Source organism: Balaenoptera acutorostrata, chromosome 16 (assembly GCF_949987535.1).
Source record: "Balaenoptera acutorostrata chromosome 16, mBalAcu1.1, whole genome shotgun sequence".
NCBI lineage: Eukaryota > Metazoa > Chordata > Mammalia > Artiodactyla > Balaenopteridae > Balaenoptera > Balaenoptera acutorostrata.
Window position 1 is genome coordinate 83,827,941 of NC_080079.1, and position 19,152 is coordinate 83,847,092.

General features: G+C 44.7%; 1 protein-coding gene across 7 annotated transcripts in view; it reads right to left on the reverse strand.

Annotated features, from left to right (window-relative positions):
- Positions 1–2,700: 2,700 nt before the first annotated feature.
- The window catches only part of RHOBTB1 (Rho related BTB domain containing 1), a 71,267-nt gene continuing 54,815 nt past the window's right edge, over positions 2,701–19,152 (reverse strand). For all 7 annotated transcript variants that reach the window (XM_057530751.1, XM_057530756.1, XM_057530753.1 and 4 more), the window contains 5 exons: positions 18,800–18,918; positions 11,783–11,933; positions 8,552–8,640; positions 5,429–5,534; positions 2,701–4,888 (listed from right to left, as the gene is read on the reverse strand). In XM_057530751.1, the coding sequence (XP_057386734.1) occupies positions 4,719–4,888; positions 5,429–5,534; positions 8,552–8,640; positions 11,783–11,933; positions 18,800–18,918 (635 nt within the window). In that variant the 3' untranslated portion in view covers positions 2,701–4,718. The remainder of the gene's footprint in view (positions 4,889–5,428; positions 5,535–8,551; positions 8,641–11,782; positions 11,934–18,799; positions 18,919–19,152) is intronic.

Here is a 19,152-nt window from a genome sequence, read left to right on the forward strand (position 1 = left end):
CCCGAGCTGTTTGATGGTTTTGGGGGGAAAGGTTTTTTATCTCTAGGGGGTGTTTTAAAGGCAGAAAATCAGTAATCTTAGTATTCAAGGGGCTTTTGAGATGTCATCTCAAACTTGGCTCAGCCAAGTTTCACTTTAGGGTGGTCCAGCCCTTATTCCATGGAGAGAAGGGAGGAACAGTGAGGGGCAGTGTCTTCTTGGAAAGAGCCGTACTCTCCTCCATCCTCCTACCACTTGCCTTTTCTCTTTCCATAGCTCTTATTTTCTAACTCTTTAATCACTGTCATGAAGCACTAAGCAGCAAGGCTGGCACACGGCTTCAGAGAAATGCAGGAAAAGACAATACTGTTCCATTTTGTAATGTTCAGAGTTGTCCTCTCTCCTGGATTTCTTGCCTGGGTATTTCACATGCTGAGTGCACAGGTTTATTTACTGAGTGATAACTATGTGTCAGGCACTGTTCCAAGTGCTTTATGTAAATCATCTCACTTAATCTGCACTAAAAACTCAGTGAAAGTTGTTTCCATTTTTTTTTAGACGACTAAAGCTTGGAGAGGTTGTGTATCTTTTCCCACACCAGTTAAATTTAACATTCCATGGGTATTATCCCTCCAGTTGGGACTACCATGAATCATCAAATCAAAAGGATGTTTATTTTTTATCAGATTGGGAGGAAACAAAAAAAAAAAATGCCCAAACTTTGGTTGGCATCCAAGCAGAGAGATATGAATCAAGTTCTTTTCTTATTGATTGCCTGCTACATCTAACCATTCTTGTCTTTGGGATTGAGAATATATTCAGACTCAAAGAATTTAAATATTCCTTCCATGGGGCCACATTTGGGAATCACCCATTTCATCTACATTCTGGAAATGCATGTCACTAACATGTTCTGTTCCTGGAGAACTGGTGAGCAACAGGAGGGAGTTGCTGGCAAGTCACTTCATGTCTCCTACTGTTGTTTCTAACACTTTCATGTCTGTGGATGTACAACTGTGTGATTGACTTGTTTCCACCCAAGAGTTATCTGCTCCCAAATTATTTCCATATTTTGTAGACTATAGTCTGTAAATGTCTAACTGATGAGGCACCTGCACATGAACCAGTGAAAAATCCCGCATCTAAATGGCTTAAGTAAAAATACCCAACTTAAAGGCACTAGCAGCACAGGGTGAGATTTTCAAATGCAGCCAAAGGGAAGAGCATGGCTTCTCCTTTGACAGGAGGTCAGCAGTGTTGCCACGCCAGTGCCTTTCAATGGTGCATACATCACCTGCCTCCTGATTGGAAATTTAAGAGAGCAGAGTCTTCATCTGAAAATTAAGTCATGAGATATGGAATAATCTCATAAATTAGCACTTTGGAAGAAACAGGTGCATCCAAGGCTCACAGTGCTTAATTCAACTTCGGTGGCTCTGGTCAGTGCCCCTTCTCCCTCTTTATTTTTTAAAATTGTGTTTAGCCTTTTTTTTTTCTTCCTTGTGTTGTTTCTTGATTACTTACACACATACACACACACACAGAACACAAACACATTCTCCCTGGCTAACTTTGAACACTACATCTTTTATGCAATAGTCACATTCTTCTAGAAAAGAGGAATTATTGCTATTTGCCCACTGGCATTCAATTAGGGCATTCAATTAAAGAAATACCACATATATTTCCATAAGAAAAAGTCTGGTAAATCTTTAGCTTGCAGAAAAGCATTCATTTCAGAAATGCTGCACTCGTTAAGTTTCCAAATTCAGAATTCACTTTGTTTTTTCCTCTCACTAGTAGAATTTATTCTACTTAGCCAATGTCACAGTGATGAAAAACTGAATTTTGACAACTGATATACCATACAATGGAAGCAAGTGTGAAAAAAAATCTTAGAAGCATAGAATTCCTGCTTTTGAATGTCTATAATGAAAATACTTGAGTTACCTCTAAACCAGTAGAATTTGTGGTTCCTATAATGCTGATATAGGGTTGTTGAAATCCTTGATGGTTTGCCAGGCATTGCCATAGGAGAGATTTAGACCAAGACTTTCTATATGTAAGACCCCACTGGTATGCGTTATGTAAAAGGTGTCTGATCTGGACCACCCACCTTCAAAAGGTGTGTAAATGTATTGGAAACTCACTGTCTTTTTCCTGCGGTTATTTTTTACAGTTGTCAACTCCTTTCCGTGGAGTCATAGGGAATTTGCCACTCAGAAAATCCCCCTTTGTGACCTCATTGGAGACCCTTCTTCCTTCTGAGCTTGGGCAAATATTACACTACCTAGAAGTCCAGAAATTTTTTACAGATTTTTCCAAAGGCTTTTCTCAGATCTGCTTCTGAAGAAAAAACTGATCTTCATGAGTCCACCAATGCAAACTTTGACTTAATTGCTGGTAGAATCCCCCAAAATCCGATTATAAGAAATCCACTAGGGTGAAGACATCATTTTTGTTTTTTCCAGAACTGTACCACGTCTAATGACATAACCATATTAGCCAAGAGCAAAGATCCAGACCCCTCACTTACATCATGGCATTGCACTCTGCTGGCAATACTGAAGACAAAGATGACGGTCATTCAAGCTGCCTGGTTCCTAGAGGACACACAGCCCCCATGACCCAGCACCTTTAATGTTTTGATAGTTTTTTTAAAAAGCAATGAAAATTACACACATGATAATGACGGTAGTCCTTAAAGAAAAACTGGAAGCATTTTATAGCTAAACGATTTTACTGGCTTTTCGTGAAATAAAAAACACAAAACAAACCACCATGGTTAAAAGGCCATAATCAGCGTCAACCAAATGAACCAGCCACTTGGTTACAGCAGCTGATAACAAACACTAGTGGATATTATTGCTTATACCCAGGTTCATTTATATGTCCATTACATTTTGGCAAGATTACAATCACATGGGAGCTTTGGTTGTATAAATTCAATTCTGACTACTCATCGAAAACTCAACTTCTACCATTTTATGATGGGATATATGCCGATTCTTCCTCTCATTCTGTCTCCTTTCTCCTTCCATTAATGACTTACAACCTATTGACCCAAAACTAAAGTAGATGCATTTACAATCATCCCATCCTTCCCTACTCTACTGCCCCCTCCTTTGTCATGAGAGGGTGGTAAAGGAGCCTCTTTATTGCTGGGCCTCTCCCAGCTTTCAAATGTGGTGTGTATCCACTGCCAGTAATAAATGTCCATCTGTAATCTGGATAGATTTTCAAATATATTTGGCTGTCAACATTGGAGTTTGGATTCAACTGTCTCTTTTCCAACTTCAGAAAGCTAGAAAAAAAATCAACAGCTTTTAGCATCAGTAAATTGACTTCCTGATAGAAAAAGTCCCAGCCTCCACCATACAACATCCATGACAGGTATGGAAGTGTGGCCTTAAAATGCTCTGCGTGAGTGCTGTAACATTTTAATTTACAGAGAAGCAGTGATTGACGGCCTCTCAAAACTCCCCTGCTCAATACTTTCTATTTTAACACTGAAAACTCAGAATGACAAAGGGTCAGCACTAACTCACAATAGCACCATTTCCTAGACTCTTGGAGTAGAATTCCCGTCTTCGTTGGAGAATGCAGTGACCCTAGACGACCCAGCCTCCAGCTTCGTGCCTTCACAGGCCCCACTGAATTTCAGCAGGGGTGGGTGGTCTGCCTTGGTCTACTTCTGCAGCAACGTGAATTTTCCCTGGGAAGAGTTAAAAATATGGGTCTTACAAAGTGAAGTTGGCCACAGGTGAGAGACCTGAGGAAGCCTGTTTCCGGTGGGGAGGTGTGACAAGCCTGCAGACGTTGGGACAGAGTCCGGGGACCCTTTCCCTTACCCATCTCGATTCAAGTCAGCGGAGAATCTGCATGCAGAAACATGGCAAGATCAAGGAACACTGAGAGATGTACATCCTAATACAGCAATCCGAACACCAATGCTCTTACGGTATCTTCTGTATTCAGGTCCACCAGAGAGTTTGCCCTGGATAATGCTGGGATTTATTAAGCCCTTCTAATGATTATAAAGATTATCCTCTTAAATCTAGATGTTTTACACAACAGAAGATGTGATATCACTATATTTTACATGGCACATATAACCATATAATTACTAGCACTTACATGGCAAATATTGTAAATATTACACGTTCTTGGAGTTGACTTTGTAATTATACCGATACGATTCGGCAGAACAAAGATGAGACACTCCCTAACTTGCACTTTGGGGAATTTCATTCCAACCCTTTACTTCACGACAAAAGGATAACCCTCTAAGTAATAATGCTTGGTGGTCACATGGGCAAAGAGAATCACAGGGCGACTTCATGGTTAATGTGTGGCCTGTAAAATAAAGTAATACACAGTATTTTCATTTACAAGAGACCATATAAAAATATTTTCCAATCTGGAATTCGAAACCTGAAAGCTGGATTTGTTTTCCTTTGTATAAAAAGAAATGAGATAACGGACTAAAGTTTATTAAGCCTTCTAACAAAAAATATACAAGTTTAAGGAATGCAGTGAGCGTCAACTTCCCTTTTTGTCCAGGCTCATGGATGGTGAGCTTGTGCTTTGATCCCAACAAAGATAAATGCATGAAAGTGGAGGAGGATGAGTGCCTGACACCTGAACTACACCTTATCTCTAATAGTAAGACCAATTTTACAGTAGTGCTTTTAAAAGTGGTGTGTCAGATTTCTGATTTTTTTTTTTTCTCTTCTGCCTCAGGCGACCGCTGGAGATGAATTCCAGAAGCACCACTTTCGTCTCGAGTGATGTTTATTTAGTGCAATATCTTCCTTCTCTCTTTCCCTTTTCACTCGCTGGTAGTGGTCTTCTTCCTTCAGGTACCACACAGGGGGCCAGCGGTGCCGCTCAAAGTATTCCTGGTTGTCTGGGGAAGGAAAGATGCACATGATGATACCTGCTCTTCATTCATGGCTTCTGTGTGCTAGGTTCTGTGCTTAGGCTTCTCATATAGGACTATCGTGTGCTCATCTTAACAACCCAATGGGCAGAGACTATGAGTAGGGCCAGTGGCAGGCTGTGACACCAGAGTTTTGAGAGGTAGAATCACTTGCCTAAAATCACACAGCTGGACACAGAGAGCCTGAACCCAGGATCCCTTCATTGCAGAGCGTAAGCTCGCTCCCAAGCCTGCCTCCCCAGACAAGGGCGAGCCAACAATCTCTGCCCGCTCCACAGCAGGGCATCCTGATGCCCCCCTCCGCCCAGATCCCCCCCGGCTGGGAAGTTCTCCAGAGACAATTTCCAACCTCCAATTCCTTGGGTCACGTCACATGAATCTGTGACCACCGTACAAGGAATTCTCCGTGAGCTGGGGGCTGCCCGTGTTCCTTCTCGAGGGCAGTGAAGGTGAACCCTTCAGTCACAGGTGATGACAACTGGACAGATAGGGACCGCACGGCCTCACCTGCAGATTTCGATTTGATTTCCTTGCGGAACTTGGAACAAACGCTGTTGTAGTTGGTGCAGATGTGGTGCAAACACCAGGCGGCCAGCTGGTGGGCGTTGTGAAACTGCAGGGAAGTGACCAAAAGGGGGTCAGACTCTGTTTTCTAAAGTGGGGCTACAAAGAAATAAAAAGCCACGGTACGGGTCAAAGAAATAAAGGGTCCAGAGGACTAATTCGGAAACCTCTTGTTCTGACTACAGGGTTTTGACTTTGGCCATGGTTCCGACGCCAGCCACGTGTAAGCGTTTGGCACACTCCTACCCTCCCCCACTCCCCACTGGGATATGTGCGCTAAAAATGATCACTGTGGGGCTTCCCTGGTGGCGCAGTGGTTGAGAATCTGCCTGCTAATGCAGGGGACGCGGGTTCGAGCCCTGGTCTGGGAAGATCCCACATGCCACGGACCAGCTGGGCCCGTGAGCCACAATTGCTGAGCCTGCGCGTCTGGAGCCTGTGCCCCGCGACGGGAGGGGCCGCGATAGAGAAAGGCCCGCGCACCGCGATGAAGAGCGGTCCCCGCACCGCGATGAAGAGTGGCCCCCGCTTGCCGCAACTGGAGAAAGCCCTCGCACGAACCGAAGACCCAACACAGCCAAAAATAAATAAATAAATAAATAAATAAATAAGAAAATCCTTTAAAAAAAACAAAAACAAAATGATCACTGTATCAGGTCAGGAGTCTAAAGTACGCCTTGCCCTCCTCCTCTCCCCTTCCACCTGCCCTCTAATGATAAGTGGCCGTGGCCTATGGAAGGCACCAGCCCACAGCAGAAAGCAGCGATGTCGTCTCTGTTTAAGGAAGCCTCGGCAACAGAATCCTCCGTGTTGCATGTCAAAGCTCAGCTGGCTGCGGCCAGAGATCTGAAAGAGGAGCATGAAAGACCAGTGCAGGAGCACTGCAGCGTGGGTGACTGTCCTGTACCTGTCCTTTGGTTACATAAGAAGAGCAGGCAGTGCGGGCGGGGAGGGAGGGATGCAGACACTCGATCCACCCTCTCCTTTCTGAGCAGATGCTCAGGACAGTGGCAGCTGAGGAAGCTGTGACTGCAAAACACCCGATGCTCAAAAATCCACAGTCCACTCCCCATTCCCTCCCCAAGTTTGGCAGGTGCCCCCATCCCTCACTCTTTCTGTCCCGGCCCCTTTCAGACATCCATTCTGTTGTCTGTTGCTCTTGAAGTTTCTCTGAGCAGGTGAACCCCTGAAACCTACAGTGCACTTCCTCCAGGGCCCCCATCAATGCCCTGAACAGAGGCCAAGAGAAAAGCCAACGTCCTCGGAAACTAACTCAAGAAACTCTCTGCAGATCACAAGCCCAACATGACAGACAATTTTAGCAGGTGCTTCCAACGTCTCTTGATAATGGATTTCCTTCTGAAAGTCAGAGCAGAGCAGTGCTGTACTGGGCTTGGCTTGTACCTGCTCAGGAGCGTCCCTGGGGGCGCCCCTTCTGTACTCTGAGCTCGGTGACTTCAAGTCGTTAACGTTGGCCAGGTAGGGGTATTGACACCCCGGAAACTGGAAAGTGCAACCGATCAGGGTCCCTCCTGTCCCCAGGCTGACTGTTAAGTACTTACCCCTTAGGTTAGGGTCTAACAAATGAGCTAAGATGTGAGAGACTCTGTCCCAAACTCTTCCTGCCAAGGCTTGTCAGAGCTTAGCAGGAATCATATTATTTCTTTGCAGGGTGTATGTGTGGGCGGGGTCGGGGGAGGGCACGGGGTGGGAACACAAAGCAAACAGACACAACTGTAAATCATTACCTCAAGTGGGCTGGCCCTATATGAAGTTCTGGGTCATTTGATTGTTCTCGAGGAGGAATACTTACTGGAGAGGGCACAAGTCATAAGCTGTCCTCCAGGCCTGTTTCAAAACACCCCCAAATTCCAAATTTGGACAGTCAGTGTTGATGGGGGCTTGCTGATTTTACTTGTGATTGATGTCTGTTCTCAGTTTTAACTGTAACCTCTATGAGGTTGTTTTTCACATTGGATTCTAATAATTTGTGCTTGTGTCTGTTTCCCTCAGTGGCCTAGGATGGCCCCAAGGGCAGAGAGAATCTACCGAGTTTGTATCTCCATGCCCTCTTGTCTAGGGTGGTGCCTGGTGCAGGGGGAGAAAATAACAAATCCTTGCTGAATGTTAAGTCAGAATGACCAGATTGCTGTGAAGTCCTGATCCACCGTTTTCCCTTTTGAGAAATCTCGATTGAAGCTGCCTGACCTAAGACTTAGTAAACCACTGCCCTGAGAAAGGGAATGGAGAAAGCCAAACCCAATAGGCCACAGAAAAAAACGAAAGAGTTTATTCTTAGTTCCTTCAGAGTGTAAACTCATTGCCCGTAAGTCTAGGCCAGGGACTAGATAACTCTGCATACGTGCCTTGTATTATGAGAGGGCTTCCTCTCTTCGGTGCTCTTTCTGGAACATTCTCTCCCACCTGATTCTCAAAATAATCTGTAAGGTTGACAGGGTGTGAACTACCATCCTTATTTCCTACAGATGAGGAAACTGAGGCAGAGCTTAGCTTTGTGCCTTAAGTAAATTATGTAGTGACAAAGCCGAGGCTGGATCTCAGACCCTCTGTAGAGGAAGAGGACAAGTGTGTATGGGGATTATGGAATCACAGCGTCGATAGTAACAAGTATTGATGTAAAAAAAAACCCAGGAGAGCTGCAGTGAGACGTGAGGCATCCATCACTGGACTTCACGAAATTCTAGAAACTGTCTGATCTCGGCCAATCTGTGTTTGAGAATTCAAAAAAGGAGAGATAATGCCTTCTCCTCCCTTGCCCCGAGTTGTTCTCCCACATGTGAAGCTGGTGCCTCGGGGCAGGGGGAGTGGGGGGGCACAAGGGGGCTGGCGTGTGGGTGGGGTCCTTGTTTTTTTTCAAACAAAGCCCAGCAGGGTGAACGGTGCATGAAACGTAAAACTCTCAGATCTTCTCGTTGCACACAGTGGGGGGCCTCTGTGACTCGGTGGTGACATCTTTATTTAGACAGATGCAACAGTGGAATGTTTCATCAGCGTTACATGACTGGTTGAACACACTGAAAAGGTGAAAGGCAAATTGCTACAAACCTGGGCCAGTTCCAAATAAGAGAGCACTTCCGCATCAATGCCCACGCCACTCGTGGCGGCCTTGGTCAGCTCCTGAACAGCATGCTGCTCTGGGGAGGAGAGGGGGCAGGAGAAAGTTAGTGCCTGGAAGCTGTGCTCCGGGACCAGCCAAGAGGGGAGGAAGTCTGGCTCACAGCTCCACGTGAACTGAATCTAGAGCCCGCTCTGATGAGTGGCCTTTCGGTACGGGGAGCTCTGGTCTCCAGCCAGGGCACCAGCGGCTCCGGGGATACTTGTTAGCCTTCTGAAATAGCCAGAGTCCTCCAGACCTTCTCTGTCCAATATGGTAACTACTGGCCACCTGAGACTATTAAACTTCAATTAATAATTAAAAGTAAACAAAGTAAAAAACTCAGGTCCTCAGCCACGCAAGCCGCATTTCATGTGTATCGGCCAATGAGGACACAGAAAGTTTCCATCACTGCAGACAGTTCTATTGGAGCGTGCTGCTCTGGACAGGCCAGTACCTGCCTAGAATCCTCTAGACTCCGTCATATCTTCCTGCTTGACAGTTTCCCCATTCACATCCCTCCAATTCTCAGTACTCTCTGACCGCGGAGAGACTGAGTAACCGGAATGAGTCCAAATGGGGAATTAAAATTGTGAATGTGTACGTGTGTCTCATCAGCAGCAGACAAGGGACATGTTCAGCCTCTCAGATTCCAAAGGCTGGGGGGGGTGGACTTCAGCCAGAAGTCAGACAAGTCTAGATGGGAGAGCCGTTTCTGCTTCGAAGCTGTGTTCCAGGCTTCTAAGATGAATTCAAACTGTGGTTCTGAGACTGAGCTGTCTCTTGCCTCTGCTAGGCTGTTGCACGCCTCTGGCACTGACGTGTGGGTACAGTCTTGGCCCGGCATTTCTGGCTCCTTGATGCTGATGTATTCTTTTTTCATCTCTAGCACTGCATCTGTTCTTCTAGTATGTGGTCCAAATCATGCTTACTTTCTGCTCTGGTTCTATCCATACATACTTACTTGTTAGTCAATATGCCCCCATCTGGTCCACAGGGTATCAAGATTGGGATGGTTTCTTGACACAAGCTTCCTCAGCTCGATTGACAAACAAAGAACTATTTGGAACTAAATCTCGCAGAGGAGTCACTGGGTTATAAATTTTAGGGAACTGCAATATTTCTTGATATTCGTTTAACACTTTGCCTTGCAAGGCATTTTCACCCCAGAAACTGATTTTTAAACACTCTGGTCTAAACGCTCTATACTACACACCAAACACTATATAAAGGATTAAAGGAATCACCTTAGGAAGCTATTTACTAAATAATCATAACGGTTAATAACAGCATTTAATAAGAAAAGTAAACATACATAGAAGTCTATAGTTCACACAAGAAGGTTTCTTTGGGTCAGTTTCTTTCATGGAGAAATCAGTCCCATGTTTGCATCACTACACTTAATATTTAAGCAAAAATGGCACTACTTCAAAATTGATCGCAAACCTTGTTCAACAGATTTGCCTCCGAATTACTTTTGACTATTTAAAAAAATTCAATTTATTTTCAAAGGACAAATACTTATAAAAACTGGAGAGTCAAATGGCTTGGGACTCTTACTTCTGAAAAAAAGAATTGCCCATTGCAGCCTCCTAGAGTTAGTATTTAAAAAGCAGCAATACTCATTTGAATCTATGACTTCAGGTATATTGGTTAAAAACCGTTTAAAAAAATGAATAGCAATACTTCAACCATCTCTTGTTATCCAACTGGTGAAGAAGGGAGGTAAGGAGAAAACTTTGATCTCCAGTTGGTTGAGTGTAGTAGAAACCTGGAATACAGAGAAATAAATCTTTTCTCTAAAGACACTGGCAGAAAGTCAATGGCAGATATGACTGGTTGGTTTGTTCATACATTCATTTTCATTTAATGATGCAACAGATCTTTACTGAGAACCACATATGCTCAGGCACTTTTCTGCGTGCAGTGGATAAGCCAGTGAGCAAAGCAGGCACTATTCTGCTTTCATGGTTAATAGGAGTCAACTAAATGTAGCCATAAACACCCTTATTGCTAATTGACACCTTTGGTGAATGAAGCACAAGGTTTAAATTCAAGAAAAAAATTATTCGAAAGCGTATATCTTATTTTGACCTGCTTTGGCTTACCAACTGAGCAAATCTAGAAATGATACATAAGATTCTGTGAAGTTAAACCAAGTCTCCCTTTTTCTCTTTTTCCCAAAATGATCTTGACAATGTCAGAACATTTTCTAAAATAGCTTTAAGAAAACCACTTACATAACGCTTACTAGGTGCCAGACACTGTTCCTAAGGACTCCCTCTCTCTTTATATATATATAATCTCTTAACTCATTTAATCTTCATAATTCTGTAGTAGAATATTATGATCCCCATTTTAAAGAGAGAGAAAGCTGAGACACAGAGCAGTTAAATCAAGTAGGAAATCAGCCAGTAAATAGTGGAGCCAGGATTTGAACCCAGGCAATCTGGATCTGTAGCCTATGTTCTTAACCACTGCCTCCTACTGCCTCTTTCTTTCTTTTCTTTTTTTTCGTGGCTGCGTTGGGTCTTCGTTGCTGCGTGCGGGCTTTCTCTAGTTGCGGCGAGCAGGGGCTACTCTTCGTTGCAGTGCGTGGGTTTCTCACTGGTGGCTTCTCTTGTTGTGGAGCACGGGCTCTAGGCGTGTGGGCTTCAGTAGTTGCAGCACGCAGGCTCAGTAGTTGCGGCACTCAGGCTTAGTTGCTCCGCGGCATGTGGGATCTTCCCGGACCAGGGATCGAACCCGTGTCCCCTGCATTGGCAGGCGGATTCTTAACCACTGTGCCACCGGGAAAGTCCCCTGCCTCTTTCTTAAACACTGTGTCTGAACACACATTATGGGGATAAATGGACACAACAGCTTCATTTCCAATTCTGTGGTCCACCCACAAATGAGGCAGAGGGCATAGAGCATGGGCCTTGGGGGCAGGGGCCATGCATTACTCAGCTTTAAATGTGCATCAGCAGGACCTACTACAAAGTAGGTGCTTAAAAAATAGTTGCTGAATTGAATTGGGCTGTCTGATACATTTGATCAGTTCATATCACCCTGTACCAGACAGTCCTATATTGGGTGATAAAAAATTAATTTTTATTCCCTGGAAATCTTATTTTTGCTTAAATGCGATTTTGATAAATATGACAGTCAGACACCACATGGCCCTGAGTCATCAGCCTTACCTGCAAGTGCAACCAAGTGTGGCAGGCAAAATCTGTTTGCCAAGGCAATTAGTTCCAGTGGGTCCAGGTCCAAGTTAGGTGACAACTGCTTGGTATAAAGATAATCCAGTACCGCCTGCATTGACATCTTGTTTATGTTCGGGAGATATACCTGAAATGTTATTTGAAAAGGTAAGTTCTGCTGAAGAAAGCAGTGGGCACATTTTCAGGCTCTACTGCTTGTAAATATCCCCACTGTGTGATTCACTGTTAGTGAGTCTGGGACACCTTGCTTTGAGGCTGTGCAGAGAAGTCATTTACTATTTATGGCTTTAAACATAACCGTTTGATTTGTAGATGACAAAAGAGTGGGGCTGCCTGACAAAGCCTGATTTGGAAGTTTTAAATGGCTGTTTGGGCTTATAAATCAGACAAATGGGCTGTAAATGTATGATGACATTATAGGCCCTCCTTGGCAAGTACCTTATAATACTCTGTTGTGGGGAAAGAGATCTCCTAGCAACATGACAGGTGTGGGGGGTGGGGAGCTGCAGACTGCACTGTTGCTGACACATGACAGAGCCCAGCCCTCTACGATGTCAAAACGGAGGACGACCAGCCACCCTAGTTGCCATGGTGACTGGCTTGATTCCAGCCTTCTTTCATTAAATGCTAGCATGGAATCAACTATACGTCAATAAAAAAATAAGTAAAAAGTATATGTTAGCATGACACACACACTTTATTTTTCCTATGGCATAGATACAGAACTACTGGAACAGTATCGGGTATCAGCAGATGCAGAGAATCCAGAGGAACCTGTGCTTGGGACATCTAGGGGAATGGCTGGGTGTGGGGAATTGTTCCCTGGAGGATCCCCCGAATCTCCCTCCCGAGTACCCGTAGTTGTTGCCCATATTCCTACATGCTAGGGTTTGCTGGGGAGCCAGGGACTGCCTGGGAAGTAGAGTTCTGAATGGCTGGACCTGGATCAACAGGGATATACACGTTATAGCAGGTATTCTTCACTTTAGGTTTCGAACTCCATGAGATGTACCCTGGCATAACACGGAATGGTGCCGCTAGGGCTTGCTGTTTGGAATGATGATAAGAATTAACCTAAGAGAAGGCCTCCTATGCACAAAGTACTGTGCTAATAAGCTTCCCACATGCACTATCTATTTTGATCCTTATATCCTCCCTAGGAGGAAGAGACTATTATTTTTGCCATCTTATAGATAAAGGAATGGAGGTTCAGGGAGGTTAAGTCCAGTGTCCAGGGTCACAGAGCTAGGAGGTTGGGGCTGATATTTGAGCCCAGGAAATATGATTCTAAAGTCTATGTTCAGAACTGCTGGGCAGGACTGGAAACCCTTCATGGTAAGGAAGAAAGCTACATGACAGCACCTTATTTCACTAACAGTTTTTTAGAATTAGATTTCTAAGTTCAAAAGGATGAACAGTCATAGACTTTTTTTTTTTCTTTTTCTACCTTACACAGTCAGCCATCTGCAGTTGGTTAAATCGATGGATATGAAACACGTGGATACAAAGGGCTGACTGTATCCGTTGTATTGTGCTATTTTTTTATTTATTTATTTTTTTATATTTATTTTTGGCTGTGTTGGGTCTTCGTTTCTGTGCGAGGGCTTTCTCTAGTTGCGGCAAGCGGGGGCCACTCTCCATCGCGGTGCGCAGGCCTCTCACTATCGTGGCCTCTCGTGTTGCGGAGCACAGGCTCCAGACCCGCAGGCTCAGTAGTTGTGGCTCACGGGCCTAGTCGCTCCACAGCATGTGGGATCTTCCCAGACCAGGGCTCGAACCCGTGTCCCCTGCATTGGCAGGCGGATTCTCAACCACTGCGCCACCAGGGAAGCCCCGAGTCATAGACTTCTTAATTCTGGTACTTAATAAACCTCTCTATACAGCATAGAAAAATATATATCTATATATGATTATATTTATGAATTACATGATTATATCTGTATATTATATATGATTACATCTATACTATATATCTAATCTCTCTCCATATATTTGTATGTGTGTGTGTGTGTGTGTGTGTGTATATATATATATATATATATATACACACACATATATATATATACACACACACACACACACACACACACACACACATAAAATGCCTCCACAATCTACAAGGGCCTCGGGGCCATTGCAGTCTTCTATTGGTGTGGCTGCAGAACTGTTTAAGTTATAGCAACCATCTATATAATTTTCCTGCATAGACACCAGCCACTTCAGAGAGGGAATATCCTTTCAGACAGTTAGAGTTTCCCTAAGTGTATCAAAGGGAGGGCCCAGAAAAATTCCTAGAAATATTAAGGAAATTACCCCCTCCCCTCTGAGACAGAGCGAAAACAATTATGATTCTGTTCATAAGCTGCATGGGTTACTACCGTCAATGACTTGACAAGTGTGATCATTTCAAGTTTCTAGCACAACCTCTACAATAAATAAAACCTGGCAAGTAGAAACCATTACTGATATCATTTTAAAATAAAGAAGCTGTTGTATTGTAATTGCTATTCCAGTGAATCTAACACTGGTTATATTTGTGTGTATATATGTTTATGTACACATGCGTTTATCTTATACAGACATGAATTTATGGCAAATATGGCAAATGACATAGGGCAAAATTTCACTTCTCTAGAATGGTGCTTGGATTAGTACACTTTTTAGATAACTGAAGGTTAATTAACTTGTGAAACTTTAAAATTTGGGCCACTGTGATAGTAAAACTATATACATTTTACAAAGTGCTAAGTGCTCTAAAGTGTTAGTGATTATAAATATAAAAAAGTCCCAGAGCTTCCTACGAGCACCTGTTCTCTCAGGGATGGGGATGTCTGCTGTTTCTGAAAATAATGGCTTGGAGGACAGGGCAAGAGGCTGGGGCAGGCCCAGAGATGTGTTGCTAAAATGCTGTGTGACCTTTGACAAATCATTCACCCTCTCTAAGCCTCAGTCTCCTCATCCGTGACATGGGAGAGGTTTGGAATAGATGACATCTAAAGCTTTTCTTCACTGAGATTATGGATTTTGAAGATACCCAGATGACTTTAGCAATTTTTGCTAAGAGTGTGTTCTAAGTAATGGCAAAATGGACATCCTAAATGAAAAGAAATTGTTTCTGGCAGCCGGAGATGACAGTGGATTCCAGCAAGCAGCCCTGGCCCAACGCTTCCACTGTCTTCGGAGCATTCTGACATTTGTAATCAGCCATGACCTACTGTTTCCTTCTTGCTTAATATAACACTAACATTTTTTATTTAAAGCAATGGCTCTTTTTGGCAAATAATGTTAGGGACCCTCATAAGTAACCAGCAAATGAGAAAAAACTAAAACACTTTCAGAACACGCATTTTTTTCCCCTCACTGCTGATTCTCTTTAAAAGGCTGTTTCTGTGATTTCAACATTTATAATGAACTGAATAGCAACAGAGCGACCATTTTTATAGAACTTTAAAAAATAATACAAATAAAAGAAATGGAATTAAAAATGTTGTGCCCTACCTGCTGAATGTAGCTTTAAAAAATATAAGAATATAATGCTACCCTAAACAACGACCCATATTCCAGTTTAGTTGGTTTAAAATTTTAATTGCGAAGATCAGCTCAGACTATCAGGCTTATAATTAGAGATGGTCTCATAGAGAATGAGAAAGTATTCTAGATCCAGAGCATTGCTTCCTACAAGCCGGGCATGCATTTTTAATGAACCACTTGCTGAGTACCTCTGGGGAGAAAATTATGCTTACTGCTACATTAAAAGTAATGAGGAAAACAGAAGTAAAATACAGTGTCTTCTTAAATATTAAATGACAAAAAAAGTTAAAGGAACATCAGTGGGCATATTTTATTCCTTTCTGGATATGCATGTGAATTCTATTAATGCAAAAAAAAAAAAAAAAGAGGCTGGATTTTGTGGAGGATGTCAGATTTTCAGAAGACAAAGAGTTAAAAGGTGGCCTAGAAATAAAAGGCCCATGTGAATACGCGCCTACATTAACCATTAAGCATTTATTGAGCCTTTAACCAAATGCCTCTTCTTACCCCCATAACCATCTCTACTACACTTTGCTAGTTTAGGAAGGGAACTGGGGGCTCGTTACCTGAAGGCTTTTGGGGGGCAAAGATCTTGAGCTCCTCATGGAAACAATTTAACAAGAATCCTCCAGGATAACAGTCACTGACACTCCTTGAGCCTTTGCATGTTCTAGGCACCAAATCTGATGCTTTACACGCGTATCCTCATGCCTTACCTGCCCTTTGAAAAAGGTTCTCTTGTGGTCCCCATTTTAGAGATGAGGACACAGGTCTAGAGAGGGTCAGCCTCTTGTCCAAGGTCAAGCTGAGACTAGAGTTCATAACTATGTAAATTACAGTCTACCCTGGAAACCACGAGAAAGGGCAGGAAAGGCTGGACATATCCACAGCTCGTGCCATTCTTCGTATACGAGGTGCCCCGGCACAGACCTTCGGTTGCTTGGTTCCATGGCCTTTGTCTCTTGAGCTGGGTTGAATCTCTACATCCCTATCAGGCTCAGCTGCAGTTCTCAATGGTGAGTGACCTAGTGCTTAGGGGGTGGGGGGCAGGGTGAAGCTAAACAGGTGCGGTCCCTGCGAGAGGCTGTGACGCCGCATACACGTGCGGTTCACGTCGGCTGCCAAGTTTTTGTTTTGGTCACCTCTCCCGCACATCTTAATCTGGAGACAATTACAGTCCATTCTGGGAAGGGATAAAGGGGATTAGCATTTGTGAGGTCAGCTCCGACAGTGTCCCTTTGTGGGACAGTGGGCTCCTGACCTCGATCAGCTTCTGTCCGCTGGGTGAAAGCAGGCTGTCTGCGGCACCCTCGGCACACACTTCAGCGAGCTGGAGAGAGAAGGGAAGCGAGCCTCTGGACGCTTCATCTCAGGGGATTACTAAGTCGGCGACGTGCCAGTTGGATGAGGTGGTTTTTATTTATTTCCTTATTTATTTATTTATGGCTGTGTTGGGTCTTCGTTTCTGTGCAAGGGCTTTCTCTAGTTGTGGCAAGCGGGGGCCACTCTTCATCGCGGTGCGCGGGCCTCTCACTGTCGCGGCCCCTCCCGTTGCGGAGCACAGGCTCCAGACGCGCAGGCGCAGTAATCGTGGCTCACGGTCCTAGTTGCTCCGCGGCATGTGGGATCCTCCCAGACCAGGGCTCGAACCCGTGTCCCCTGCATTGGCAGGCAGATTCTCAACCACTGCGCCACCAGGGAAGCCCCTGGATGAGGTTTTATGAATTGGTGGCTTCCCCCAATTTTCTTGGAAGTGAGAGGGAAGGAATATCATCAGTGCTACCGGCATCCAAATAGGACTGAGGTCATTTTGCATTTACCGCTTACGAGGTACTTTGCAAGTACCAACTCCCACACCTCACAACCATGTTACGGGTTACGATCGCGTTTTCCAGATGGGGAGGCTGGAGCTCAGCAAGGTGGTCACTTGCCCGAGGCCACTCAGCTTTTTACGTAGGGGAGTTGGGGATCTGAGCCTCACAGCCCTTTCTTCGCTGGGCGGCCTCTACCAGCTGTTGTCGTCTCAGTAACGATGCTCCCAAACACCTTTGATGGCCCAGGAAAGACTTCTTTTAGCTACAGGTAAGGACCTCCGGGTTTACAAAGGCTGGCAGACACCAGAAGAGGTCATCAGGATAATTCTAACATCTTTTCCCCCAACAGCAGACAGTCTTTGGCTGGGGGTCGGTTTAGGAGCAGCTGTAGTTTTTTCTGGAAGCAGGAGGGTGGCCTAGTGACAGCTGGCTATCCTGGCTTGTGATTCTAGGATTCTGTTTCCCTACTTGGGGATGCAAATGCAGGCATCTGGGTCACAAAGGGAGTGCTCGGATTTCTGGTGTGAGGGCCCCCCCCCTTGGAAAAGTTAGCTATTGTTTTCTGTATTTCTGTTAAAAGTTTGGAGAGATGCTGAGATAAGCATAACAAGCCTCTTAGGACAATAAGCTTGTGTCCCCATGTTTTTTTTTTCTTAAAAATGATGGTTAAGAAATACCTGTAAAACTCGACAAAAAAAAATGCCTACCTCTAGACTAAAGTTAGAAACGCCTGAAGGGAATTTTTCTGTCTTTTCCAACACTTTGTAAAAAGGTGGAGATACAGGGTCTCCAAGATACTGTGTGCTCTGCTGTAAGCATATCCCTCTTTTGGAGATAGGGCCAGCGTTTGACAGGTTACCCAGTGGCTTCTACTAGATGTAACAAGCACTCCAAGAGGCCTTTCAGAGGAGTCACCCTTTGCTCCATTACTGTTCCCCTAGAGTTGACAAACCCTAGAGTTGAGACAGATCAGGGCAGAGCCTCAGGGAGAGTTGCAGCTCTAGGCACCTCGAGCGTGACCTAGTGCATCCCCCGTCTTGCGGATAAGGAGACCGAGGCACAAGGAGGTGGCTTTTTAAGATTCCCCTGTCTGTTACTAGCGGAGCTGAGCCCAGGACCTAAGTGACTAAAGACACTTTTCAGTCTCCACCTTCTGGAAGACCGTCTGCCCCGCTTGGATGTGATTTTGAGAGTACCTTGCATGGTGACGTTTGTTAAAAAATATAGCTGAGCATGTTTTCAGGAACAAGGAGAGCCGTGAGGATGGAAGGATACAGGAGCACATAGGGGCTCACACAGAGCAAGTGAACGACGGACGATAGCTCCTCATAACTGCAGAATTAAGAAGACGGGGACCTGACACTGAAGCACTGCCTAAAAAACTATTCCGGATTTCCCTGGTGGTCCAGTGGTTAGGACTCCACTCTTCCACCGCAGGGGACCACGTTTTGATCTCTGGTCGGGGAAGTTCTGCGTGCCCGGCAGTGTGGCCAAAAAAAAAAAAAGAAAAATTACAAAACAAACAAACAAACCTATTCCAAGTTAGCAGTTAAAGAATCGAAGTCCTCTGGCCAGTTAAACACTTTCTAATATAAATACACACGCACATTCATGAAGATGCCGCTTGGGCTTTTCGGAAGGCACCTACCTCACTGTTGGCGCTTTCGACGAACGACCCCCCGAACATGGCAGCCATCCACTTGCAGCTGCAGATCAGCAGCGGTTTGTGGGCACTGATGGCTCCATCGTCCAACTTAAATGTCACATCTGCCCAAGGACGGAGGAAGCACAAGCATGAGCCAACCTCCCCGAGAGACTTCCGCCCACACGCCTCAGCCTACACCTCTCATCTTCTCTCCTCCATACCTTCAGTCACTGCTGTTGTGTCCACCCCTCCCCATCCTCCCCGGCACCCCCCGCCCCCCCGCCTTGGGCACACCCAGTTCTCACCACGTCCTCCGAGGATTAAGGGGTAAGCAGTTAAAATTACACACAGGGTCA